Source organism: Coturnix japonica, chromosome 2 (assembly GCF_001577835.2).
Source record: "Coturnix japonica isolate 7356 chromosome 2, Coturnix japonica 2.1, whole genome shotgun sequence".
In the NCBI taxonomy this organism is placed as follows: Eukaryota; Metazoa; Chordata; class Aves; order Galliformes; family Phasianidae; genus Coturnix; species Coturnix japonica.
The window spans coordinates 114,864,791-114,892,684 of record NC_029517.1 but is presented as its reverse complement, the minus strand read 5'-3'; the positions used below and the strand labels follow the sequence as shown (position 1 = coordinate 114,892,684).

The following is a 27,894-nucleotide window of genomic DNA, read 5'->3' as shown; positions in this document are numbered from 1 at the left end:
TTAAACCCATGTGTCTGCTCAGTATAGTCTGGCACTTACATCGTTGCTGATTATAGGAATTCAATGTTTACATTTTACATTCTTTCCCAGACTTTTTTCCTTCCCTGAATTGAAGTAAAAGCTCGCTTGGCCTTACCATGAAACAAATCAGACCACTGAGAGCAGCAGGATTGTGTCTTTGTGAGACAGGCAAAGTCCAAACATGAGACAGCAATTCCAGCCTGAGAGATGATAGAATCAGAAGAAGATATAATCCAAATGAAAGATGTAGGAAGGAGCTGGAAATAAAATTTGTTAGCAAACATTCTGAAAGCCTTTCAAAAGTGACCGTGCTTTGGGCTCGTCTTTTAAATATAAGGAAACTTGGTATGTTTTGCTGAGAAGCTGCATTAACCTGCATCGCAGCCTCTGGGTGATGCTGTAAGTGTAATCAAGTGATTCTTGAGCCCATTTTGTAACTTGGTTCTCCCATCCAATAGTAAAACAAATTCCTAAAGACTAACTAAATTTAAGACAAGACTCATCCTGTAAAATACAGAAGCCCCAGAAGACATCGAACCATTCATACTATCAGATTTGCTGCGTGGAAACGATAAATCACAGCAAAATCTTAAGCTGCTGAGGAACTGCTATAACTGTCAGCAGGAAATAGCATACAATAGCGTAGTACAGAATCACAGAATTATCAAGGTTGGAAAAGACCTAGAAGATCATCTAGTCCAACCATTACCAATACTTCCCGGCTAAATCATATTCCTCAACACAACATCCAGCCATTTCTTGAACACTCCCATGGTCAGTGACTCCACCACCTCCCTGTGCAGTGCATTCCAATGCCTGACTACCCTTTCTGAGAAGTAATACTTCCTAATGTCCAGCCTGAATCTCCCCTGGCGCAGCTTAAAACCATTACCTCTAGTTCTATCACTGATTACATGAGAGAAGAGGCCAACCCCCAGCTCACTACAACCTCCCTTCAGGAAGTTATAGAGAGCTATAAGGTCTCCAAGTAACTTCTGAAGGTAGTATATAACTTTTTTCCTATGCCTTACAGGCACAGACAAGCACACACATAGAGTGACATGGGTTGATTTACTGAGTCATTGCAAAATACAATACTTTGCAATCAATACAGAGCAATTCCATTCAAAACCATTAAATACACGGTAACATTTGTGTCCTCTTGTGATAACATGGTAAAAAATACTCAAAGTTTTAACAGCTGGAACATCAAATTATCATCTTCACAGAAGAGTAACAGAAGCACTGGTCAAACTCACACTTCAGAAAGTTAGTTAGATGCTGTGTATAATCTATACAGCAACTTTAGCACTTGAATCAAGTACTCCAAACTAACACTGGTTTTCTTCATGCCTGCATCTTAAAACTCTTCATTTTCATTTAGTCAACCACATAAAGTTCATGCTAACACCCTCTGCTTATGCCATGCTGCCCCAAATTACCCCCCCTTCAATGGCTGACAGCAGGAATGGACAGCCTCCAGAAGGCCAATTCAGCTCTCATTAGCAGCAGGGGAGATCACCAGAGGACAGAGAAAGGAAACAACATCAGAAGCAAGAAAGAAAGAATGAGAAAGTGAGGCAGAACCAGCAGTTGAAAACAGAACAGTGCATCTGTGACTATTTCAATGCACTGTTCAAGCAGCAGAATTCATACATGGATGCTTGTTGCTAAACAGCTCAATGATTTGCCATTGTAGGTGTCACACACTCCAAATTCAGCAGAGCATACTAAATGATAAAACCGGGATCACTTCAAGTTTATAATGGTGATCAAAAGCACCTTTCCAACGTGAGATAGCACAAAGCTCATCCCCAGAGATGACAGGGCTGAAAATACAGTTGTCAGTCAGTAGAGGACCTGTGAGAACATGTGTGAATTCCAGCCAGAACTGTTAACAGAGGACAGGAAATGTAATTTTCCAAGCAGCATTTGAAGAGCTGACTTAAGTTTATGCTCACCGTAGCCCTCCCTCTTTTAAGGAGCAAAGAAAACTCAGCCAACCAAACAGAAAAATCACAGGAAATATTAAAAAGGTGATGTTACGCAACATTTCTTCTAGGCCAGCGCTGCTGTAACAGCATAAAGAACCAGCTTCCACCAGGATAACACTTTGTATTTGCCTTTTTCATATTTTTTAGGGTGCAGTTCAGGAGTGTAAGCACCAGGTCTGCAATTACAAAGCGCGTGCTCATCCCCACAGGCAACTAGATAGTGTACTTCAGCACCTGTGTGCACATGCAAGGCCTTGTACACACAGTTGGTGTGTATGCACCTTGCAAGTACAAGGCATGCTCTCACCTTTCAAAACCACAGCACTTAATGTATCCAAGCCATCAGACTTCCAACCTCTTGCTTTGGTATTGAATCGACAGAAAACGTACAATGCCACTCTGCAGTCATACACAGACTGACTTATTAATAAAAAAAATAAAATAAAATAGTAACAAGTCCAAATATCCAAAGAAATCTACAAATACATTCATCAATATGCAGCACACCACGAATAAAGACAATACATGGAAGTGAATGACAACCAAGTACTTTCAGGAAAGCTTTGAAGTCTCCTTATCATTTTTCTCATGTAACATTTAATGTTACCGTATCGACCATTAAATAGCAGCTTCTACGTTACCTCTGAAGTTGTACAATTGCTTTGATTGAAAAAGGGAGGGGAACGAAGGGCCTCCAAGGAATTCAGCAGCAACACAGTTAAGTGCATTGAAAATGACAATTTGTGGCACATAGCAATTCATGGCTTACACAGGATACTTTTTTTTCCTATTTACAGTATCATACACTTGTATAAAGTCTTTGCTGCGTTTTCTTCAGTATTTACTCTGCGGCAAACTGTGGTAACTTAATCAGGGAACAAGAAAACCCCAGTCTCTTTGCAGATTAATAACCAATAGGTATTAGCCTTACTTAAGCTATCTACTTCTATGAACTCCATGAATCCCAAAATCAAATCGGCACAAAACCATTCTGATAATTTAATACAGGAATAGATTGTTCGCGATTGTTTACCTCTTGACTTAATCTCTGTTCACAAATGGCACGTTATCCACTTTGCTAGACATCAGAACTAAGGCTTCACAACAAACAAGCCAAAAAAAAACCAACACCTGCATGAAAGAGTCCTTTTGTTGCTGGGTATCTGACTGCATGATAGAAAATACCAAATCAGTGTGGTATATCACAGTAATATCATGCTACCTCTCAGATACCAAAGGCTACAGAGTCTTCGCAAATCATTATTTATAGAAGCGGTAAGCAACTCAACTTCAGCAGAAAACCTGCCTTATCATCAGGCCTGGCAGTACATCAGAGCCTCCAAAGCAGTTTCTGCTATTGGTTTGAAGAAGCTGGGATTTCTTGGTTCCAGCTGAGGCAGAGGCAAATAAAAAGAGAGTAGAAAGAAACACTGAGCACAAGGTGACACAGCTGAAAGAATGACTTGAAAATGCAAAGCTAAGTACTGCGGTCAAAACAACTAAATGACATAACAGTGTAAGAGGCATGGCCTGCCCTCCCTACTTTGCAATAGGTTTTATGTAAGTATTTAACAAAGCCTGACAAAATAAAAGCATGTAACAATCAAGCAGGACAACACAGAACCAAAAAGTCATATTTGAAGGTCAATTTCACATCCTTTACAAGAAATCTGGACCCATTTCTTAGCTGGTAAAACGCTGTCACCAAGTGTGGAGAGCCTTTAAATAAAAGCAAGCAGCTGGATAGGAGTACAGAAATTCAAAACATTTACTGACTCCTGTATAGAAAAGTTGTGAGACTGAGAAAGACTGGCAGTTGCTTTTAGTCAAAGGATTGCATATTCTTTCAGACAACAACAAAAACAAAAACACAGTGAAATAAAACAGTCCCATGGACCATGCAAACTGATTATCAGCTTACTAACCTTTGTGTTTACGTCCTCAACTAAGATACTAAAAACCTGCAACACCTGAACGCAAAACAGGGTGTACCTGTTATGACAAGATTATATTCTTTCCAGCATACTCTTCGTTAGCTTTTGTTACCACATGCTGAAGAAACTAGATTTAAATCAGTGAATGGCAAGTCTCAACAGGCAATGATTTGCACTACACTGGTGGCTCCGTCTTGACCATCCTTATCTTCAACAACTTCTTTAAAAACTAAAATCAATCTTCCACTTGGAAACTCAGAGCCAAATCTGAATTTCTTTGTCATATCACGGTAGAACATCTTCAGACGCCTTTCTTATTTCTTGCCAATTCCATTTGTCACTTTTGACCGGGAGTGTCGATTCCTCCTTCGAGATGAATGGCTTTCGCTATTGACTGGGTGTTTTGGTGGACTGTTGTCAGCACCTGCTGAGAAATAAATACTTTTTGACTATTTGGCATTAGTAAGTTCCTGCCTGAAAGACAATAAAGCTTTCTAGATCTAGTGTGGAATAGTATGGAATAACTCAAGCTAATACAAACTGGCTGGTACTTGTACTCCATCTAGTGGCCTACTAAAGCAAATCTTAAAGATTTCTGCAAAATTCCTCATCCTAAAAGAAATTTCAGTTTTCTATAACAAAATACAGCAGTGCAACATCATCTATTTTAAATGACATCAACAGTATAGATCTTCACACTGTTATTGCTGTTATTGTACTGTCAGAAACTGAGAGCTATGAAGTCATAGATTCTTTGCGAGAACATTCCTTGTTTCCAGTCTTTCATATGACAGCCCATGTGTGACTGAAAAAGCAAAAGTAGACAACAGGGACTGAAACATGAAAGAGGCTGAAGTTTGCAGTTAATGAAGAAACAGATGAAGTTAGAAAATATATAACTGCTTGGCTAGATTTGTCCTGCAACGTGAGAGAGACTTTTTAACTGCAAGCAATTTAACTCCAAATAAAAACTCACAACTTCACAAAACTGCAAATAAGTTAATATCAGCATCTAGAAAAGTCGCATAATAGCATATGTAAAAAGAAGCTCTGATGTGGGTGCTTATCAATTACTGCTACATATGATGCATAGGTATTTTAATGTTACAAGCACAAGTGGAACATAAGCTTTGACGAGCAACTTCCAGATGTGAAGTCTGATTTATTTTTTTTCCAATATGCCCACAATAATGAGTAAAACAAGGAGTTAAGTAACGTAACTGGGCTGTAGGGTAGGGAAAAGGTGTCAGCAAAATGGGTTGTCTTTGCTTAGTACAGAGAAAGCTGTTTATGACAAGAACATAAGCTCCTGGCCAAGCTCTTGACTGACTTAATAAGTAAAAATAACAGCATTACCAACAATCACATGTTTAAAATCAAACATGCAATGTTCAGGTAGAAAACTCATTCAGAACAGTTATGAAATAAATTCCTAAAACTACAACAATGATTTAGAATAGCAGCAGAAAAATGAAACTACTTCATACATTTGCAATGAACTGGAAGAAAAAGGGCAGTAAAACCAAATATCTTTGTAGATAATTCATCTTCATAGCTCCTGTAGGCTCATGAAGGAAGCCCATTTGTCTCCAAGTTTCATTTCCTAATGCTAAGCATTAATGCTACCACATTGAGAATACACATGCAAAAGTGGCAATACCTTTACTGAATTTAGAATGAAGCCAGGAAGCATCTGGACTGTATGGGCTGTCTTCACTTTCTGATAAGGTCTGTGAAAAACAAGAGGGACACGTGTCATTAGGATGCTGGTTATTGAAATCAGTGCTTCTCGAGCTCACAGCCAGACTCACAAATCCATACCATGGCAGACCTCCTGATAAATCCTGATACAGCCTGTACCTACCCTTCCTAGTTAAGAGGCACAAAAAAGATGATACAACTCACTAATTGGCAGGTAATCTGTTGTGAAATCATGTGTTCTTAATATTCCCCTAGTGTACCACCTGTACAGTGTGAATGTTAATGAACTACTCATCCCTGAATTCTTTGACAAAATCACAGCTTAATTTTGAGAGACTAAGAGGACTTTCCTTTAGAAACCACAGTATGATCTGGGATCTGTTCAAGGCTCCCTGAACTTAGAGTGCTTTCTATTGACTTCAGACTCTGGACCAACCTCCTCTCCCCCATGTATGTCAGCTCTGGTAAAAAAAAAAAAAATAAATTAAAAAAAAAAAATCTAACATCTAATTAGGTATAAAACAAGAAGTACCTTTTCTCGGTGGCCATAGTATTCTGCGTACCAAACCATGCCATATAAACACAGGAAAGTTGTAAAAGCCTAAAACAAGAAAGGAGAAAAAATAAGTTATTTTTTTCTTCCCTAAATTCTTTGCTAGTTCAAGATCTTTGAGTTCCAGGACATTCCACAGCTGGAGACTGCCACGACCATGAGAATACGTACATAGAAATGACTCACATACATGACTTGGTACAGTCACCATAATCAGGCAGTTGACAGACACTTGTAGGTATGTACCAGGAGCAATAAGTCTGGGAGAAAAGAATTCTCCTTCTCCGTGCACTGTCCTTCATGCTGCCTTTCAGTTTGCTTTTGCAGTGTTCTGATCTGGGCAGCAATTTAGTTCTACTCTTCTGAAGTTTTTGCAATAAGATCATCATGCTAAATAACAGAAAATCAATTCCAGCTCCCTACCACCTGTTCAAAGCTGCAAATTTCCCTTCTAAATGGACAAGTGTTTATTGTCTATTTTTCAATGACAACTAATAATATGTTTGAGATGGGATTTACAAGGTTGGCATGACTAGCATATATTATAAAATGGGCATCTCATGCTGCATTTGCACTAATCACAAGGAAGTACTGAAGGCAGAATTTGCCTGATAAGGTAGGGTTTATGCAGTTGCAAGACCTCAGTGTGAAACACACATTACTCATTAATGCTAGTCATTAACTCCTGCTCCTTTCCAAAGGGCACCATTGGAATCATCTCCAAAATTATCTTAAATTGAACTGCCATTTTCTCTCATAAAGATAAGAAGCTCTCAAACTAGAGTTCATCTCATTGGTAAGTATCATTACAGTGGCTACATTATGCTCTGTTGAGAACTGTGGGATATAAGTTATTCTAGCCCCTTCAAGATGTGTTCTCAATGACTTTGCATTTGCTTTTCCTAGGATGCGCACAAAACTCCTTAGTTGCATTTCCCCACAGTGACCCCCTGCTGCCAGTTTAGGTGCTTCTGATGCTTTCACTATGCCTTATGTTTCATAAAAGATGTCTCACTTACCACACAGAGAAGCCAAAACACAACATACAGTATTTGTGTTTTGGAGAAAAGATCCTGTCCAAATTTTATGCACACGATAGCTTCAAGGAAAGCAATAACCCTGTGGGTAAAGGAAAGAGAGAGGAAGGATTATAAATAATAATAACAATAATAATAAAGATTTCACTCATTGACAACCCAGACTCAGGACTGCCAGCTCTAAACAACACCCAAACTCTAGTGAACACACAGCTCCTCTATGACAATATTAACTGGGAGACTCTGGGAAATCTCTTTTTTATTCTTCTCTTTCCTTCTGTGTAAACAGCCTATAAAAAATGATCATCTAGCAGTCCAAAACTCCACAACACTCTGCTTGCACAAGGAGCAAGCAGGAGCATATGCTAATAGCAGAGAATTTCTATTTATACCAACCACTATGCTTCAGCCCTCATCAGATAAAAAGTCTTTTCCATGCTGAACAACCAACAGACTCTCTGTTTTGTGAAGCAAAACTGCTTCAGATATTTCTTGACACAAATTTGCTACAATTCCAATTAGACTATTTTGCTCACTTCAGATGGATCTTAATGAGAAAAATAACAGTGGAGAGTATTAGATGTTCTCTGAGAACCTGCGTATTTATTCTGGTTTCTGTGTAAAGCCAGGTCCACACTACAGCACCGGAGGATTTATGATGAAGACTGCAATATTTACTTCCCTACCTGGCATTATTAAGAATCAAAACAAGTGTATCCAGGTCTCTCCCATCACCAGATAATTACATTTTTGAGGCTCAGAGCTATGGAGTCTTGTCTAGCATGTGGTATGTAATAAGAGGGCTGTGGATCCAAGCCAGTCAGCTGCCAAGAACAGCCAACAGCACACAGGTCCGTCCCTCCATGAAAGAGGAGGAAAGATATTTGTATGATTTGGTCACTGACATTGCGGACACGGTCCTGATACTCATTAATAAATTGCAAATAATGCATTACAGCTGTTTTTGAACCATCTAACATGAACTGCAGCAGCTAAATGTGATCAAAACATTGTGAAAGTAACACCTTTTCTGACACATTACACTAATTTGCTCAGGAAGAGTTTTAAATCAAGGTTGATATGCTTACCACCCTCCTTAATGATTTTCAGAAGAGAGAAAGTAAGAATTCAGAATCATATTTTCCTTTATCTTACAAAGGATTAAATTCACATCTATTCATATTGCTTTCTTAATAGCACAGAACTTTTAAGCTCCCCCCAAACAGTTTAAAACATGTCTTCTACAAGACTCTGAGATTACCACCTGTTGTCGAGAAAGTCTTTTAGGGACTGATATGTATGTATGTATTGGAATGATTTGTTCCATATTATAGTAAGATGTCTTATTTAAATTGAAATATCTGAACTAGTAGGTAAACATCAAATGAACTAGCAAGATGCTTATGCACAAACAAAGCACATTTGTTTGGTTCTAATTGTAAATTAAATAGTCATATTAACTGTATAATTGATGAGTTATCTTCAGTACTAAAGCACCGTCTATACAATTACCAGGTCATTAAGCTGCAACAATTACCAAGAAAAATGCTTTTAGGGGTTATGTATGTTATAATCTCTCTTTATCAATCCAAGCATTGATAAGCGTGTTCCAAGGAGGAGAATCCTCTGCAGGTAAGTAGAGGCATACAGAAAATATTACAGACTCCTACAGAGCAGTAATAAAACTAAACAAGAACAGAACATTACTACCTTTTGAAAATCCAGTGGAAGTTATGATCATGAGCTGAACACAGTAATAGGTCCATTGAGGAAGATGGTAATTCAGTGAACGAAATCGGTACTTAGGTTCATCCAAACTCAAGGAGACCAGTGACACATTCTCCATAGTACATTTAAAACAAGATTACAAATCCCTTTGATGAAATTTCAGCACGTTCTGCTCTCATCTCAATTAACTGTTGCAAAAGGGATATTGCTTATGGTGGTGCACCTGAAAACCTACCTGCTAACTCAACACTTTCTGAAACACTGAGACTAACAGCAAAGGTGAGAAAGACTTTGCCAAAGCACTGTCTCTAAATAAGGTCCGAACATTTTATGGATCACTGATGTGCTATTCTAATTTAAAACAGCAACAGCTTCTTCTATGAAGCACAAAAATGGTTCAGACAACGGAAGACAAAGTAATCTCCATAATGATAATAAAATAGCTGTTTTAATTTACAATCAATGTAATCAGAAAAGAGCTTTTTGGTTAGTTTCTTAAAATATATATACATATATGTGTGTGTGTGTGTGTATTTCACAAGACTTAGTTTAGGATTTCTTATGCTTGCCAATTTGTAGGTTTCCAAATTAGAGACCAAACCAGACATTCATGTGTTACTTATTTACATTAAGCTGTCACAATGCAACAACAGCATACACTTCTGGTTTCAAGAAGGGTCCACTCTTGTCAAGCCATCTGGAGAAGGAAGCTCTCACAAGGAGCAATCTTGCCAATGCTTTATTTAAAGGTCTCCAAGAGACAGGAAAAAAAATCACAGGGTAACTATTGTTCAGAGTATTCTCTCAAAGAACAGCACAGGTATTTTTGACAACCGTGGCTTGTTTGACCATCTTTTATTGCAATTACTCAAGCAGACGCAATGTCCACCTTGACAGTCAGGTGAGCGTTACTCTAATGACAAGAAGGCAGTAGGTGCAGAAACTTTATCCTTTACACTAAAAGAATAGGGGACAGACACTGGCTATACCAAAAACCTGTATCTGTGCTGGAATCATGCTTAACACCTGTCCAATTTTAAGTTTTGATTGCATCAAGAACGCTTACCCGAATACCCAGCACTGAGTTCCCACCCTCTTGCACTGTGTATCAGTGAGGTATGCATAGTATTGCCTGAGAAGGAAAACATAAGAAAATTCTTCAGTGATGTTAAAAGTTCCCAGAACATTTACATTTAGAAAAGTAGTTTATATTTCAAGTGGATCTGTACTGAAAATGAAGTGCAGATGCTTGAATTCACATGCAATCAACCTGGATATCTACCAGACGGCTTCAATTGCAGCAGCAGAGATTATCACACAGATCAAATGGCTTGAAATAACACAGAAAACAATTCTGAGAGCAAGGAGTGGGAAATTACCTGAACTAGGTGAGTAAAGCTACAAATTTGCCTCCTGCTTCTCCACTGAATCTCCATTTCCTTTGTGCAACACACAATAGCCTCAGAAGAATTAGAAAACCCCTTACTTTTTCACAGTTTCTTGGTTGTTTAAGACTTCTATAGACTATGAAGTGTACTAAAATACCTGAATAAAACCACTTACACAGGAGCTTACAGGATGCCTAAGGTGATTTAATTAGCAGTGCAAAATCTCTGCATGTAACTCCTGAGATTACCAGCTATAAAAATCACTGTATTTTATGAATAAAGCAATGTATGTCCGCTATGTAATTGTCAAAGGTAACAACATTTTACTCATGAATACGAAATTGTTTGACCCTATCTTCAAAACTGAGTGAATTTTATCTTCAGCAGTGTCACAGGAAAAAAAAAAATTACGAGGACAAAGTGAACACAAGACTAAAAGGAGGTTAATGTTTCTACACTTGTTTACAGTGCTTATACATTGTTATGCCATTCTGAATAAGGTAACACTGTTGTTATTCACAGATTACACGCAGTTCTTAGGCCCCTGTAAATTACGCTACTCTTAAGGTAAGAAGAAATACCATGGCAACAAAATTACCTTACAGTAGGTGCTGTAATGATTCCTATGAAGAGAATCCTCCCCCAGCTTAACGGGTGACTCGCTTGGAAAACAAAGATATGTTTCAAAAAGAACGTGTTCAACTCAGTCAGCTAAAACAAAAACAAAAAGTCAGTTAACAGTTTTCATCTTGCATAACTTCTAATGATTTACCAACAAAAAAAATGTACATAGATTAACATGTTAACTAAAACAGAAGAAAAACTGTTTACGCTCCACTCTAAGCATACTTGTTAGGCTGAGAATTTATACAGAGCCTAAGACAAATAAGGAATCACAGAATCACAGGATGGTAGGGAACAGGATTGGAAGGGACCTCTAGAGATCATCAAGTCCAACCCCCCTGCCAAAGCAGGCTCCCTACACCACGTTGCACAGGTAGGCGTCCAGACAGGTCTTGAATATCTCCAGAGAAGGAGACTCCACCACCTCCCTGGGCAGCCTGTTCCAGTGCTCAATGTACAAATAAAAATGTACAAATAAAACACAGAATTCTCTTCTAGACACCTCTAAGAAAGTATTTGGTCTCTTTCCTGAAACTTGTTAAGAGATGACATGCTAAGGTCCACTGCAGATGTCTTCTGGAACCATTCCTACTCTAAATCAGATAGGAATGATTAAGACTAATTTGTAAGAGAGACAGAAGATATCGTATCTATTGTTTTGAGTTTTGTTTTGTTTTTTTTTAAACACACTAAACACTTCTTATTCCATTTCAAAAACTAAATGTGATAAATTAAAAATGTGGTCTTAGTGAAGTCTGTTGGCATTTGCATGACTACATGCTCAAGCACCTGGGACATATTAGGGAGTCTTGCTGGATCACAGCCAGAATTCTGGGTACCAGAGAACCATCTAATATTCAACGTGGAAGAAAGAAAAAGACAAAAGATAGGAGTTTTTAAAACTGTATCAGTTGCAAAGAGAAATCTGACACTCAGTGAAAAAACCTGTAACTTCTTTTTTCCTAGAGATTCTGTAATTATGCTCCTGAACTATCATGTAACTCTTGTGAATAATGGCCTGACCCATTCTGTATGATCAATTCATTTAATCGTGTGTTTCAATGACAGACATGCATTGCATTAGAGTATCTTCTAACCAAACACAGCCAATAAGTAACTGAGCTGATGGCAGCTTTGATTTCACAGAACTTATTTCTTACCTGCCAAATGATCATGAAAAGATAGATTCCAGCCACTCTTTGAAATGAAGACTTAGGGTCAAACCAGCGAACATAGGTCCAGCTGGCTGGGGTGAACTGTAATACAGCCCTTTTGATTTTCCCTGTGGTCGTGTGAATATCCCTAGAAAAAGAGAATGGCTGGAGTTAAAACAAGGAAGATGTGAGGAAGAAAAGAAAAAAAAAGCAATAGCCATTCTGCTATAAAAGGCTGCCCTTCTCAAGATTGAGTCTAAAAGCAAAATTCACCTATCATTCTCTCTGCGAGGGAAAAAGAAACAATCACGATAGTTCTGCAATTGCCCAGGAAAATCTAGAGGATATTTATCCTTATAGCCTATTCTTCTACCCAATGCCTCTTTTTTTCCAGAACTCATAGGTATCTGTCCTTCAAAGAGATCAGATTTGTTATTCATTATGCATATATAAGAGGCTGGCTCCACAGGTTTGGACATAGCGCACTTACAGCACAAACAACCCTTCCAGGTCTCATATTTGAAGCAAGGGAATCTTCTGGTAAGAAGTGCAATAGCACTGTTACAAGCTAGAGGATCTTTAGATTTCTTTTTGAAAGGGGATGTAAATGGAGGTTCATCTGACAGATGTTACAGTTTTTGCTTTTGATAACATCAAGTTAAGTAACAGCACCAAAGGGACTGGGAATTTTAAGAAAAAAAATAGTTCTGCCAAAGATATTCTACTGTTTTAATTCGCAGTGAACTCGAAACTCAGCATTCTTTCAAAATTTGGGAAAACTGAATTGAGACTAAAGGTTGGCTCTCAGAACTATGTATATATTTGCGAGGGAAGAAAGCCGGACAGAAAGCCCTCATAGGGAAAGGAACTGGAAGTCTGAGCTCAAGCTCCTTTTCCTTCTCCAATAGAAACTCAAGGCATTGGTTTTTGGCAATCCATTTTATTTAAACTAGTCTCATTTATGCTTTTGGTAACGTACAGATAACTGTGCTTGCCACTTACTGGCAGGGAAGAAGGTGAAGGAAGGGCGAAAACTATGGAAGAAAGCAAACCTGGGAGAGATAAGAACTGAAACTTACTGGGCCATGAGCTGCCATGTGCAAAAAGGTCTTTATTTTGCAACTTGATTTATTTTACAAGGTCAATAGCAGGGTAAGGCAATTCAAAGCATAAGTTTAATCAGCCTGATCTCTCTTCTGCACAGATAACTAATGCTGCCAGACTAATGTCTTATAAAGATAAGCACCAGTGTAGTGTTAGTGTATACAAAGAAAAGTTCAACTTGTTGTGTTCACTGTCTTCTTCAAAGTTTTATTGGTATAAATAATTAACTGAAAATGTAAGTAAATATTTTTTAAACTCAGGATTAATGCCTGTAACTTATATTGCAAAGGAAAATTATATACACATAATCATATTTTAAGAATATATGCTCTATAGGAACAGTAATTAGATAGATTTTTAACACTTCAATTTACAGCACTGTTAACATGCAGTCTGCATGTGCTATCTCAATACTACATGCATATTTCAAGACAGCTCACTTCCCAAAGTTTAATATTAAACTAACAACATTTAATCAAGCTTTAATTTAGACCTACTTGAAGCTTGCCCAGTGATAGGTCCTCATCTCCAAGAAACGACAAACTACCATGCCCAACCAGATGCCACCCCCGTTACAAAGCAGGATGTCCAATATGACTTGATCCCACCAGCATTCAGCAAAATTAGGCAGAAGATGCATGAAGAAGAGCTACAGAATACAGCAAAAAGATTTTGGGTGAGGAACAGCACAGAAGTCATATAAATTCATTCTCAGGAACACATTTTAAAAGATTGGCTTTTTCATATTTGTCATACCTCAAGGACATGAGCCACAGACACTGAAAATTTATGGGAGTCCTTCCATTAACATTAGAACGCCTTGAGTAAGTCTAGATAAGATCACAGAGGTCCTTCTCCCCATTCCCTGTTGGGACTATGTTGTATACAGGGCTGTGTTGGATATAAGGACAGCGTTCAGCTTTCAGCCGCAAAGAACATACACAGAATACTTACAGAAATGAAATGAAGCAAGCAAAACTACTACTTGGAGTTGCCGCGTTTTTTTCTTTTACTAAAACAGGTGTTTTGTGCTTAAAAAAAAAAAAAAAAAGGAAAGAGCATTTTTCTTTGCTGTTATTTGAAGCAGTATGTTTGTAACAAGCAGTAAGTTGCAGTAAGTAGAATGGATCTATTTTAAAATGTATTTACTGGAAATATTAAAAAATATATAAAAATATTTTTTGGAATTTAAGACTTAAAACTTCTTCTAATGTAAACACTTCAGAATTCTTCCTTTCAGTATTTTTTTGGAAATTTAATGACCATGAGAAGATTTAGAATTCACCAATAAATCAGACAATACACGCTTTGCTGTAATACTTGATCCAGAATGGCTAAAACCAATTGAGAGGGTATTTAGGTCCCTCTTCCTAGTCAGTCTCTGATAAGCACTAACTGTGAAGATACTATTAAGATACTGGAAAATAGGGCAAAACCAGCCAACATCATACTGAAAAGCTGCTGGGATGGGGATATATCAAAACATATTTAGGCTTTCCCTGGAACACGTACGAATGATGTAGTTCTTTAGCAAGTGGCTTCCCTCTGAAGTAAATCAACAGCTTAACTGAAGACCACAGTGAAATATCAGTGAGGCAATTAACGGTATCTGCAGATACACTGGGTAACTTTAAGCTTTTGGTAGAGTGAAGGACAACTGGCCAGATGGCCACAGTTAAGTCAAGATATAAGCATAAATTAATGTGAGCCAGCAATGGATTCACTTCTTCCCATTCTCATTTGAAAGAAATAATTGTATTATTTAGTTCATGTAATAATAATAATAACAATTTAAAAAAATAAAATCACACCAACCCAAGAATTAGAGACTGAAAATATCTACTTGTGGACTGGAAACCAAGACATCCTTATGTCAAGCAGTTCCCCTTGGAATACACACAGAGATGCTTAACAAACTATGTAAGCTAAATAACCCTCCCATAAACATGGCACATTTTGTCAGTTAACGAGTTAACAAATAGACATGATTTATGCACCTGTGGAAGATTATTGGTATGATTTTGTAATAGAGTATCTTTGGCTGATAAATGTAGAATAAGATACCCCCTCCCAAATATCCAATATGTGAAAAAGAACATGAAGAATGTTCTCTGTATACAGCAAGAACAAACAGAAGTCAATTGATAAAAATTACAGTGACCAGCACTGACAGTGTCCCTTCCTTTGAAAGTCTTTCTGAAGTGTACCTTCACTGTCAAAGCCACATGAATTTCAACCTGTAGAAAAGAAATCTGGAGTTTTCCCCCGCAGGAATCAAGCAATACAAGATTGCTCGTTATCTTGCTACAAACAGCTTCCCCTCCGTGTTTCAAGTAGATTTAACATGAAAGGGGCACTAGGCTATGAATCTCCATGTGCAATAAACCAGCCAAAGACACCAGAAGTTACAGATAGTGAGGCAGTGAAAAAACAAACCACAGGTGTCAGCCAGCCAGTTTCTGAAGTGCTTGCTGCTTTCCCAGAACAAGAGATCAAGGACTGCTTGAATCCCAACTTTAATCTGATAGACAGCAGCATGAGCCAAGTGTCCCATTTCAGGACGGGGAGCCAGCTGAAAACCATTAATGCTAATGGGAGATGCACAGCTAAATCCCCATGTAACTGCCCTGAGAACTTCTAAAGGTTTCTAGTGACTCTTCTGAATTAACTAATTCATTAAAAATCCATTTGGGTGGTGATAACTCTTCTATTTGTTGAACCTCACCCAACACATTGTTTGATCCAATGATCCACCTTTCAACAACAGGGAATACAAGACACCTCACGTGGTGTCAAATTGAAGATAATGGTTTGTGTGACTGAACAATAAGAGTGTGAGAAACAAACCCTAATTTAAACTTCTTTTCCAGAGGAAAAAAAAATAATAATAAGTAAAATAATTATCAAAGCTATTCTTTGTGGCTGGGTACTCTGACCTTAAACAGCTTCAAAATGACTTAAGAAACATCATCAAATGCTACAGAACAAAACCATTTCTTTGAAAAGGAACTCATGACATCAACATTTTCAAACCTGAAGTTTAAAGTTAGACAACCAGATCCTTATCTACATTTCTGAATTATAAATGCCCTCTATAGAAAACAGATTTTAAAAGATTAAATTCAAGTGTTTACATCTTTATTTAGTGCTTTAAGTGTGACATTTTAAACTGTGTTGTTTCCAAAGCTGATTAAAACTGGGCTTTTCTATTTTTGTTCTGAATCGTCCACATCATGAAATTAAACTCGTTTTTCATTGGAACAAATCCATACATTTTAGGTAACACATTCTATCAATCGACCTCTAGGTAACATGCTAACTAGATAATACTTGAAGAAACAAGAAACTATCAATCAATTTGAATTCTCAAAACAAATTTAACAGGAAGGACCAGCAATCCAAGCAATAGTCTAATGATTAACTCAGGTATCACAACACTTTTACACCAAAATAGGATTTAAAGGTGTCAAAAGACAACATGCTTAAGCACATGCTTGGGAGAACTGCTGTAAAGCTGGATAACAAACAAACAAAAACGTGTGTGGTACCTCAGATCATGGTACATGGTTCTATAATAGGTGTGAACTAGTTTAGATCCTGGTCCAGAAAAACTACGTTTTTGTCAGTGAAGATGAATAATCGAGGCTTTGGAGTATGATGTAAGAAAATGAGTGGCTGTGCTCTCAAGCCTCATGACAGAAAATGTCACACTGCATTATGTCCTGCCATTCCATACAGACTTCTTCTCATGGGTCTCTCACTTTCACTGGGGATCCTGGAACTCCTTTTTGCTGTACAGTATTCACAACTGTACAAAATGTTTAAATATTGTTATATTTGGAGCAAGGGGATAAAGACGGTAGATACCGCAAGGTGAAAAGGGGAATATATGTTCTAAATCAGAATATACAAACCAACACCTGAAGTCACAAGAGTGTTGGCTCCTATAACAGCAGAAAAAGAAAGAGTAGATGGCACCAATATACTGTCTGAGATTTCCCTCATTTCAGGTAATACTAAGTCTCCTTTTAGGTAATAGAAAGCCATCATCTGCCCAACTTACCTAGAGCCCAGTTGCAACTGCAATATTTGCTGGCATCTAGTTGATAAGGCTTAAAATATGAATGTATACTGAGGACTAGTAAGTTGTCCTTCTAGTAACAGTCATGTTTCCCCCCAGAACAATTAAAGTCCTACACATTTTCTCATACTTGAGATAAATGAGTGACCTACCTCAGTAAGCTCCCAGGTGATGCTGATAGTCCAGCACAGGCCATAGCTGCGGATCAGTAAAGCTTTCATTGCCCAGCCCCAGAAATGCCCAAAAGCAAATATATCAAAGTGGCTGAGGATTCTCTCCCAAGTGATAACATGGCAGTTCACAGCATACTCCTGTTAAAGACAGAATAAAAAACAAACAAAAAGCCTTCAATGAATAGGCAAATGCAAAGACGTTAGAATGAAGTAAATAATTTCTATCCAGTGCAACATGCCTGAAATTGTAAAGATAATTTTATCTTTGATCCCTTTTATCTCCTAAACTCTGTGAGAAAGCTTGTAGTGTTAAGACTCAGTATTACCACGCAGCTCCAATTTGAAGCAAGAGAACTAATGATTGCTAATTCTCACTGGTTTGAGATGTTGAGATACTCATCCCAATATTCACTTGGACATCTTTTTGTCTTACTTTCCTCACTCAGTTTCCAAGAACATATTCATATTGAGAAGGTCCCGTCATAGGGCTGAAGGGATAAAAAACAACAAGAAAGTGATCTTATAACTGCCCTGTCTCAGATGAGCTCACACAAAAACTTTAAGTGATCACATCAGGATCAATAGTACAGCATCATGTTTTTGCCACTACAGTCAGAAAACCCGCTGTACAGTAATTTGGCAACAATACTAACACTAGTCCTCCTCTGACCCAAATCTATTTCTAACTCAAGTGACAGGAGCACCAGGTGAGCCTGGCTTATGAACACACTCTACATGTCAGCTCCCTTTTGTTGCTCAGCAACGTCACTAACAACCATGCTCACGTTGCATTTAGGAATGTGCCCTCTCAGTACCCCAGCAGCAAGCTGTCCATGCCTCACCACCACCACCACATAATCCTGCAAACCAAAGTCACAGTCAGGCTCCAGATCTTACAGCTGCACAGTACATAATGCAGATTAACTGAGGTGCAACATCAGAAGCATTCAGTTTTCCACAGAAGGAGCTTATATGCAGCCCTCACTATCAATCAACTAACATAAGGTAAGTGCACTGTAAATAATACCATTCTTTCTTACATGTTACAGGGCAGTTTTGCAGCTGCATTAATGTGTGGTAACTGCTATTGGCAAATAGCAACTTACTACATAAGAGTATCAGTTTACTTGCTTAATCTTGAGGCAAGACCACATAATACCAGATGTGCATGGTGCAGAAAAACAGAGAGCAAAGAGAGACGCTGCTCAGGAGGAGTAAATCGATGTGACAGAAAAGGGTAAACTGACAACTCTTGCTTCTCCCTAAAATAACTCTCTTTTGGTACTCAAATGTTCACACCCTCTTTTGCAATGCAAATTTGTGCAGTTATGTTAGCAAATAAAGATGCATTCTTTCCCACCCAGGTAAAACACACCTAAGTAGCCAAAGTGTCCAACAAGACGCCAAGGATACATACCATAATATCTGCTTCCCTTGTGGCATATCGAAGATTAGGATCCAACCAGTACATGACTGCTTTCACCTGCTCAAAGTTAAGGAAGAGCACGAACACCAGGAACAGAAAATACAGCACACTGAGACCTGCAAAAAAGACTCTGCTTTAGAATCACACACATAAAACTCCTTGGGACACAGAGACCAAAAAGCTGCCTTGCAAGTGATACTCAATGTGTGCCTGGTTTGCACAAATAAGTTTTCTACACACAGCAGTTACACACCCAAAAACCTAACGGACAAGTCAGGTGGTAATGTTTGAGCACTCGGGCTTTCTTTCTTATCACCTCCTGTTTCACATTATATAATATACATTCAACTGTATAAACCCAGCCAAAAAAGATTCAGTCTAGATAGTTTCAGCATGAGTAGCACAAGTCTGTGATCAGAGAGCTCTGCAGTAAATGGCAGATTAGGATCACAGGATTTTTGGTTTTTTTTCCAACACAAAGATCAATTTATTAATCCCACTTGGCAATTCTGAGCTGTGCACAGAGTAGCTACAAACATGAACCAGCTTATTGGCACAATTAGTTTTGTAAGTTGGAAAACTCACTGTTTCAAACCTTTCAAGGTAAGGATAATGATGTTTTTACACCATTATACATCATGAAACACTAACACATTTGGGACAAACTCCACTTTCTTCCCAATGCCAAAATACAGCTTTATTAAAAGAATAAAAGCTTGTAAGAAGTTAAAAAGAGTCCTGCGTAGGTGTGTGGGTAGACAAAGCTGTTTCTGGCAACACATCTTTACATTATTCACAAGTTCACAGACATCTAAGACCACATAAACACTACCACTAGTTCTATAGTCTAATACTCAAACTTACTTGTGTCCTGCAATGTCATGGAAGGCAGAAAAATTAACACGAGTAAACTTAATATCTTCCAACTAAAACAAATTATAGCAATACTTAGGCAAATATATATATATATATATATATATTTTATAACTAGAGTATGCTAGAGAAGTAGTTCCATTCAAGTGTACATGTGTGTACAGGAAGTATATACTGCCCTCTGCAGTATACTCTGCAGGAGTATACACATATGCGTGTGTATATATATACATATATCCTAAAAACAGAACATGTACACAGATGCCCAGCTACTGGAAGGAATGTGGCTTGCAGGTGGGATACATTCTGAAATATAGAGGGCATGCAACTCCTGCTTTTCATATACTGCACAGGTGTGAGACCTCAAGCCAGTAGAAGCAGAATTACAGAGGGGAAAATGCTGCTCCTGAATGACAGAATTAGAATCATAGAATCACCCAGGTTGGAAAAGACCTTGAAGATCATCAAGTCCAACCGCAGCCTAACCATAGTACCCTAACTCTAACAATCCTCTGCTAAATCATATCCCTGAGCACCCACATCCAAACAGCTCTTAAACACAACCAGGGATGGTGATTCAACCACCTCCCTGGGGAACCTATTCCAGTACTTAGCAGTTTTTCTGCCAGGAGTACAGGGGCTCTAACTGAGAATGTTCTTTATACTTGCTCAGAAGGAAGCAGCAGGACCTGTGTTTCCCCCAACAGGATCAGGATTCGTTAAGGAGTGCTATCTCATCAGCAGTACCCCTCAATGTCAACAGATGAGTAATCAACCAATTTTGGAAGCTACTTATTTTTAGCTGCGCAAAGTGACATGAGAGAGATGCATTCATAATCCCTGCAAAAAAATAAACACTGTAGATAATGAAAAGAAGTGCCCTGCTGAACTGGATTTAGTCAGAAGTCAACCAGCTCATACAGTAGTTACAGAAGCTTTTTAGAGTGGGAAGAAATGGTGCTACAGAGAGGGAACGGAATTAGGACAAAACTGGATTAAAACAAAGAATTAGAAGGAATGTTGATGATTTAATTTATACCATCTTGACACAGAAACTCCACTGACATTTCCCAACATAATTAAGAACAGATTATCAGTAATTGCTCAGAAGTGGGAAAGAAGAGTTATTCACAGAAGTGTCATGCACAATTATTTTTCATGACAAACCTATTCAGCTCATCTGGGGGGAAGGGTGGGGGCCTTCAATCCCACAGAAGCACCATATGAATTATGAAGGTAAACTTACCAAAAACCATTCGCCATATCGCAGGGTGGGGGCGTGTAAAAGGTCCTGTGGACAGTAAACAAAAAGCCTATTACAACATAGCCAATAAGTGCCACATAATCTGTTTCTGAGCTCTCACAAGAAGATTTGGCACAAGCACTGAGAAATTCTCCATTAAGGTGTGTAACATACCATAACGTTTGGGGATCCTTGCTGTATAATTAAGAAAAAATGGTAGCAGCAGAACTGAGAGGGACAAGACACTGATAATTAGTAGGACTAAGTGTTCAGTTATTTTAACAGTAATATATTATTTGCTTATACTTTATCTCAGCTAAGAATCTCCTGATCTGGATTCCAGACCACAGCTGACACATGGCTCGCTATCACTGAAGTAACCAAACACAATTTTTTGCGCATTAGCAAAGAAAATTGGTGCTCAGCCTTCTAATGACCACAAAACATTAGCGAACAGGCATACAAAAAACTTGCAAACTAAATTTCAGACATCTAATAGGATTTAAGACACTCGTGTTCTTTACTAGTGTCACTATTATTTACTTTAGAGACAGTGATTACACTGACTTTATTAGATCAAAAACCTCTGAGCCCAAAAAGCAGAAGAGGTAAGACTGGTTTAGACATTTCCACTTTGACATGAATTACACATTCAGGTCACAAGAAGTGGCTGAATTTTCAGTACATGCTGTGGATTGCTTTTTCACAGTTAGAAGCATGACATTCATTTTCCTCTGACATTCAGTTTTTTGGGGATTACTTTGTGAAAACCATCAATTAATGAGGTTCAAACACAAGAAAAACACATTCCAACCCTGAAGTACAGAACAGTCATGAACACAATCACTGTTGGCTTATTTCTGGATGCTGCCACCCCTGAGATTCTTTGGAGCTGATGCAATAATGATTCTCTTGCAGAGAGCAATAAGCAAAAATTATAAATAAATCAAATCAGGAAAGATGTTATTTCCTCCACTGGATTGTCGCCCAAATGATTTTCCCCTTTTGCACTTTCTGCTCCCATCACAATTACCAGAATGTTCATCTGACTTTAATTTCCACTGAACAACTGTGGTTTTGCATTGTAATATGATTTACATGGCTCCTAACTATCGCTAGGTGATTAATGTACTGTGCTTTGTCTCTAAGAATGTATAGAATGACACTGTTAAAAGCAAAAGTAAATTCAATTAATGCATTTTTTCAGTATCTGGCATCATTACTACTTAACAGCTCTGAGCTAGAACTGTGCACCTGCAAATACAGACACTGATTCTGAAACCCTGACTTCCTCGTTAGATAAAGACAAACTATAAATAACTTATCTTTCCTTAGAGTGACTGCAACCCATTTTTAGACTGTTCTGTAATATAAAGGAATTCAGAAGTTTTAAAGAGGTATTTCAACCAAAACAAATATAGTGACAATAAAGAGAAATCTACATGTTGCAAAAAGCGATGTATGAACCTTACTCACCATTGGGAAAAGCTAGAACACTGATGATTAGAAAGAAGAAAATCACAGAGAGGATACCCCTCCAAATATTTTCCTCTGGGACAGAATCATCCCTGAAGAGACAGAGAGCATCAAAGTGTTAACGTGTCATTTTAAGGTTGAAGTTGAAAGACACTGAATATATCATTATTTAAATGGAGATTACATAGAACAAAGTACAAGAATTAAGCATGCTGGTTATGTACCAAGTCAAGATAGGAATTGCACTGAGTGACTTTCATTGCTCTTCTGGCTATCCCTGTTTTCATGGTCTCTGCAACTACCTCTGTTCCCAATGACAAATACCTGGTGCAAGTGCCAGGACAGGGCAATTAATTATTGCAGTAAGCCTTTAATATTCTACTGCCCCAGGTTGCCGTATCCTACTCACAGCCCAGAGAATCCCTGTGCTGGGGCAGGAGAAAGCCCACAGAATAGTTTCCATGCTGTGTGAGGTAACGTACTGTGTATAACAGTGACACAATTGAACTTAAAAGAACCAGAGGAAAATACCAACCTGCTTTATGATCTATTAAGCCATAGCTCTGAATGAAATACCAGGTAACTCTTGTGCTACTGTTTTATTATGGCCAGAAGAGAGATCTAAGAATTCAGCTTGGAATAACAAGGCATGCTTGACTGAGCTGTTCTTTCTTTTCAAGCTGGTAAAAAATCAAAGGCAAAGAGCAGCCAAGATGACCAGAAAACATACCCAAATCTCATCAGCAGTCAGACTCTTGCAGACTTCAATAATCACCAAAAAACTTCCTACTACAGTAATAAGCACATTACTAGTAATATATGAAGTATTATTTTACAATGTATCAGCTACTACTACTCCAAGTTTTACCATCTTGACAATTTTATGTACTCTCACATTGTCAGATTATTTTCCTTTCCCTCAGAACTGCACCTTAACAGCTCCATAGCAGACCCTCACCATCACCAGGCACTTAAGCACTGCGTTAGTTCATCTGTATGGCAGGAAAAAGAACATTAAACATGAATGGTTCCTCTGCAGGCCTTTGGGATTCCATACAACATTTCTCTCAAAACAGCGGACCACCAGTCAGTCCTGCAGCCACACTGCACAGGCTGAATCCTACACTCCTGGCCTTAACTCTGGCTTCCTCAGTAACCCCAAAAGCCTTGTGTTACCCACAGCACTTCAGGTGGAGCCCCAGATTTCAACAGCTCAGACGAAGCCATATTCCTGCTTTAACATACACAAATAACACACACTCACATGCTGTTACTGGTGTCATCAAGTGGGGGGATTCCTTGTTATTTTCTGAAGAGATCGGAAGTTATTGAAGTCACATCACCACACAGTTCAGTGCAGCCAGCTAAGAACTGAAGGACACTATGATTGCATCAATAGATTCTCACTTCAAGGCCCTCACCTCTGCTTATCAGCATTCAGAGTATCACTCAGTTCCAGGGAAGCTGTTCTAATCTTATTGATCTGGGGGGGAAGGAATGCCAACAAGATGTTGCATGCAGCATTAAACCACTCCTCGTTCCAAGTGAGCGATAGAAGCATTTTATTTTAGTTGGAGTTACCTCTGAGAAGGGATAGATACCCCCATCCTCTTACCAGAAGCAGGTCAAAGCAGGCATCAGCAGGAGAATCACACAGAATCCCAGAATGACCCGGGTTGGAAGGGACCTCAAGGATCATGTAGTTCCAACACCCCTGCCTGGCAGGGCCACCAAACATACACATTTACTAGATCAGGTTGCCCAGGGCCCCGTCCAACCTGGTCTTGAACACCTCCAAGGACGGGGCATCCACAACCTCCCTGGGCAGCCTGTTCCAGGGCCTAACCACTCTCCTAGTGAAGAAAGGAGACTCACTGCTGTGTGCTAGTTAAGAATTACAGCACTCTCCTGGAAGAGTTATTTTGGGGAGCACCAAAAGAAACAGAGAAGCAAAATAACTGTCAGAGGAAAGAGGCAATCACAACAAGCTGCAATCAGGAAAATGTGCTAAATCATCTCTTCGCTTCGCCTTAGGAACTTTGATGCTGACTTTGAAATATAGGCATCCACGCAGCACAGATGAGGCTTGTGTGGGAGGACAGAAGAGAATTCTTACAGCTTAAACCCACTTGTCAAATGCATTTTTCAAGACTGATGCTTTCTGCAGAGATAATAAAAAAAACCCCAAAGTGTATCATAACTGCACAACCTTTTCCTCTCTCTTGATCTTCTCCCAGTTCCAGAGCACTGCAATACAGTAACACGTTACAGAAACATAAATTAGTTACTGCATCACAAAAGGAAAAAAAAGGAGGACGCTGCACTGAGATAAAAGTAGTTAAAGCACTAAATTTAGAGCATGTGGGAGGAAAAAAACGAGTCTTCCAAAAATGCACCTAAATGCATAATAATCCAGTTTCATCAAAGGGATGTGAATAACTACAGTTCAACACCCTCACGGGTCTTGCTCCTGTTCCTATAAAACCATGCATTCGTGCTAGAAGCTGCCAGTCTGTCACCTCCCTCAGTCCTTCCTCCGGCAGCAATATGCCCTCCTGCAGGGCCACCATTTCCCTTCTCAAGGGAGGAAAAGAACAAGGAAAGCTAGAGCCACTCCACTCCTCTGCTCTGGGGTGCAGCCTGGAAGCAGAGGAGCCGCTGTCTGGCTCATTCAGCAGGAAACAAGCAAGGCAGCTGCAGCCATTGTCAGAAGCACTAGAAGGATGTGCTTTAAAAACAGACAACCCACTGCTCCACACTTTAAAATGGAGAAGCTAAAAACACACTTCTTTCTCTGATTTACGATTACTGATACCAGAGTTACTGCTGTCTGAAACAGAGTTTCACCATCAATTGTCAGCTCAAAGAAAGTATCATCTTACTCTCATTGATCCCAAGGGAGATCCCACGTTATGGCTTGTTGCATCCAAGGGAAAAGCATTTTCTAATTTGATCTGAACCCTCCCATATTCCTGGCACTGAGCAATTACAGAAGAGGCAAGAGAGGCTTCAAGGGAAGCAGAATTTCCTCTGCCTGCCCTGTAGTTCCTGAAAACAAAAATAATTTACTGAAGATGAATGTATCGTGGAAAATCCCTTGCTTAACATAATTGACCAGGAGCACTAAGAAACAACTGATAGCACAGAGGAAGCAAAGAAGAATCTGTCACATCTGTGCACAATGTTTAGAACCCATGAGGTAGAAATCCAAACACAGTCACTGCAGACTGACACAGTAAGCTGGTGGGAGTAGGAAGACAAGAGCTGGGAGCACACACTGACAGCATGTCGGGGACTATTCCCTCTCCACCTCAGCTTCTCAATGAGAACATATGGTTTGGGTAGCACACCAAATAAGGCAACAGAGGCAGCGCTTTGGTATCACCCCCATTTAGAGAACTCCTAGGACAGAAAGGGTGGAAAAAAGAAACATAAAAGAAAGCAAAGGATAAAGAGTAACTCTCACAACCTGAGGAGAAGAGGAGTTAAAAGAGAAGTTGATAGGTACTTAGACACAGGAAGTGAGAAGAGAAGAAAGGCAGACAGAGAGAAGAAAATGAAACCGAAGTCAGTTAGAAAGCTACCAAGACAAGCAGAAATAAAAGCTAGCAACCCTCTTGGGGAAAAAGTAACAACCACAATATTAAAGCAGCATTCCCAGGGCCTTGAAGGAGTCGTAGTTCTGAGCTTGCTGGCTGACTCATCCTCCACTTGGAAGAATTAAAGGTAAAAGACCTTTCTTCTCCCAGGGGCGAGTGATCAATTCCATTAATCCTACAGATGACATTTGGATGAGAATTTGCCAATAACTCATAATTTTGACTTAAATTAGATCAATTTGACCTAAATCTGCCCTACAACAGAATGATTTATCAGATGGAGACAGTCACCCTCAGCTAAGATCTTGCCACCTGAGTAGAACAGGGGGTCTGTTCATCAAGAACACCTTCATTGGGGCCATATATAAAAAGCAACAGGAAAACACACACTCAAGGCCATGTGCTGCTACACCCTTTTACTCTTCATGCTATTTTCTCAGCTCAGCCCAGTCTTGATCACTACTTTTGCAGCCCATATAACCTATCCATTTGAATCTTTAGAGTAATACAGATTACACACCAAACTGTATCACAACCCTAGGGATAAATAATGATGTTCCACTGTCAGAGGCACAGTATAATCAACAAGGCTACAGCGATTTAGGATTAAATACGTATCACAGCACTAAGGCATTGATGAGTCCAGAACACAACACATCAGTTTAGTTAGAACCTCACAGGAATCAGTGTTTAATCTTTTCCAGCCTCAATGACTCTGTGCTATTGAGTGACGTGGTTTAGTGGACATGGCGGTAATGAGTTGATGGTTAGACTAGATGATCTTAGCAGCCTTTCCAAACATTAATGATTCTATCAGAGGCTGCATGACATCACTTAGAGAAGGATCATAACACCATCATGTTACCAGATCCACTCAACAGAAGGAATAAAACACACACACAACCTAAAAAGCAGCTCAGTGTACCCCACAGAAGGCACTGCTACACCCTTTGCTCACAAATGGGGCTCCTGGAGTTACCTGTGCCCACTCTCAGCTTTATTACCACAAATGAGTGCAGCAGTGAAGCCCACAGAGCTTTCCCTATGGTGGAGAAAGGACAGGGGCCTAAGTCAACGTGTGGTTACCCTCAGATAAAGTTACACTAAAATGACTGCACAAAGCAGCCGCTTCTGCCCGCTGCACACTTGGTAAATTATCTACTTGGGTGATGTCATTCCTGAGCTCCTTGATAGCCTAAGGAAAGCCATTTTTTGGCTACTGCTCAAGACACACATGCATCTTTAGTCGTAAAGGGAGCCACAAGACGGCGGACAAGCCCAGGGAGGGGCAGCAGCAAAGGACGGTCCCCCTAAAGGAGGGTCTCTCCGTAGGGCTCCCTCAGAACACCGCGCACCGTGCACCCCGCCCACCCTCACCCCGCGGGGACCCCCTCTCCTTCCCCCTCACCCCGGGGACGTGAGAGGGGAGGGGGCACCCGCACCTGGTGAAGGCGAAAGCCATTAGGCTGAGGATGGTGAAGCTAAGGAGGGTGATGGTGTGCGGCCGGTAGAAGAACTCCAGCGTGATGTCCTCCACCTGCTGCTCGTTGATCATGCGGAAGTGCAGGCGGTAATTCACGTCGTCCTTGCTCAGAGTCCGGCTCCCCACGCACGCCGCCATCTCGACCCCCTTCCCCTCGGCTCGGCCCGACCCGCCCGAGCCCGGCGACGCCGCCGCCGCCGAGGGGAAGAACCGCCGCGCCCGCCGCGCCGAGGGGCGGACCCAGCGCTGCTGCTCACCCACGAGACCGGAGAAGGCGGGGGGGTGGGCGGAGCAGAGCCGGC

At 39.6% G+C, this 27,894-nt stretch overlaps 1 protein-coding gene across 2 annotated transcripts; it reads right to left on the bottom strand.

Annotated features, from left to right (window-relative positions):
- Positions 1–1,073: 1,073 nt before the first annotated feature.
- PTDSS1 (phosphatidylserine synthase 1) lies at positions 1,074–27,833 on the bottom strand. Of its 2 annotated transcripts, none has more exons than XM_015855908.2 (13): positions 27,552–27,833; positions 22,511–22,602; positions 21,038–21,082; positions 18,910–19,034; positions 17,472–17,630; positions 13,736–13,887; positions 12,141–12,282; positions 10,955–11,067; positions 10,035–10,100; positions 7,223–7,322; positions 6,183–6,251; positions 5,610–5,679; positions 1,074–4,376 (listed from the first exon to the last, which is right to left on the bottom strand). In XM_015855908.2, the coding sequence occupies exons 1-13, from the start codon at positions 27,728–27,730 to the stop codon at positions 4,264–4,266; spliced, it is 1,425 nt and encodes a 474-aa protein (XP_015711394.1). In that variant the 5' UTR covers positions 27,731–27,833; the 3' UTR covers positions 1,074–4,263. The 2 variants fall into 2 exon arrangements, with proteins under 2 accessions (XP_015711394.1, XP_015711395.1); XM_015855909.1 differs by having other exon boundaries at positions 1,075–4,373; positions 27,552–27,815.
- Positions 27,834–27,894: the final 61 nt, after the last annotated feature.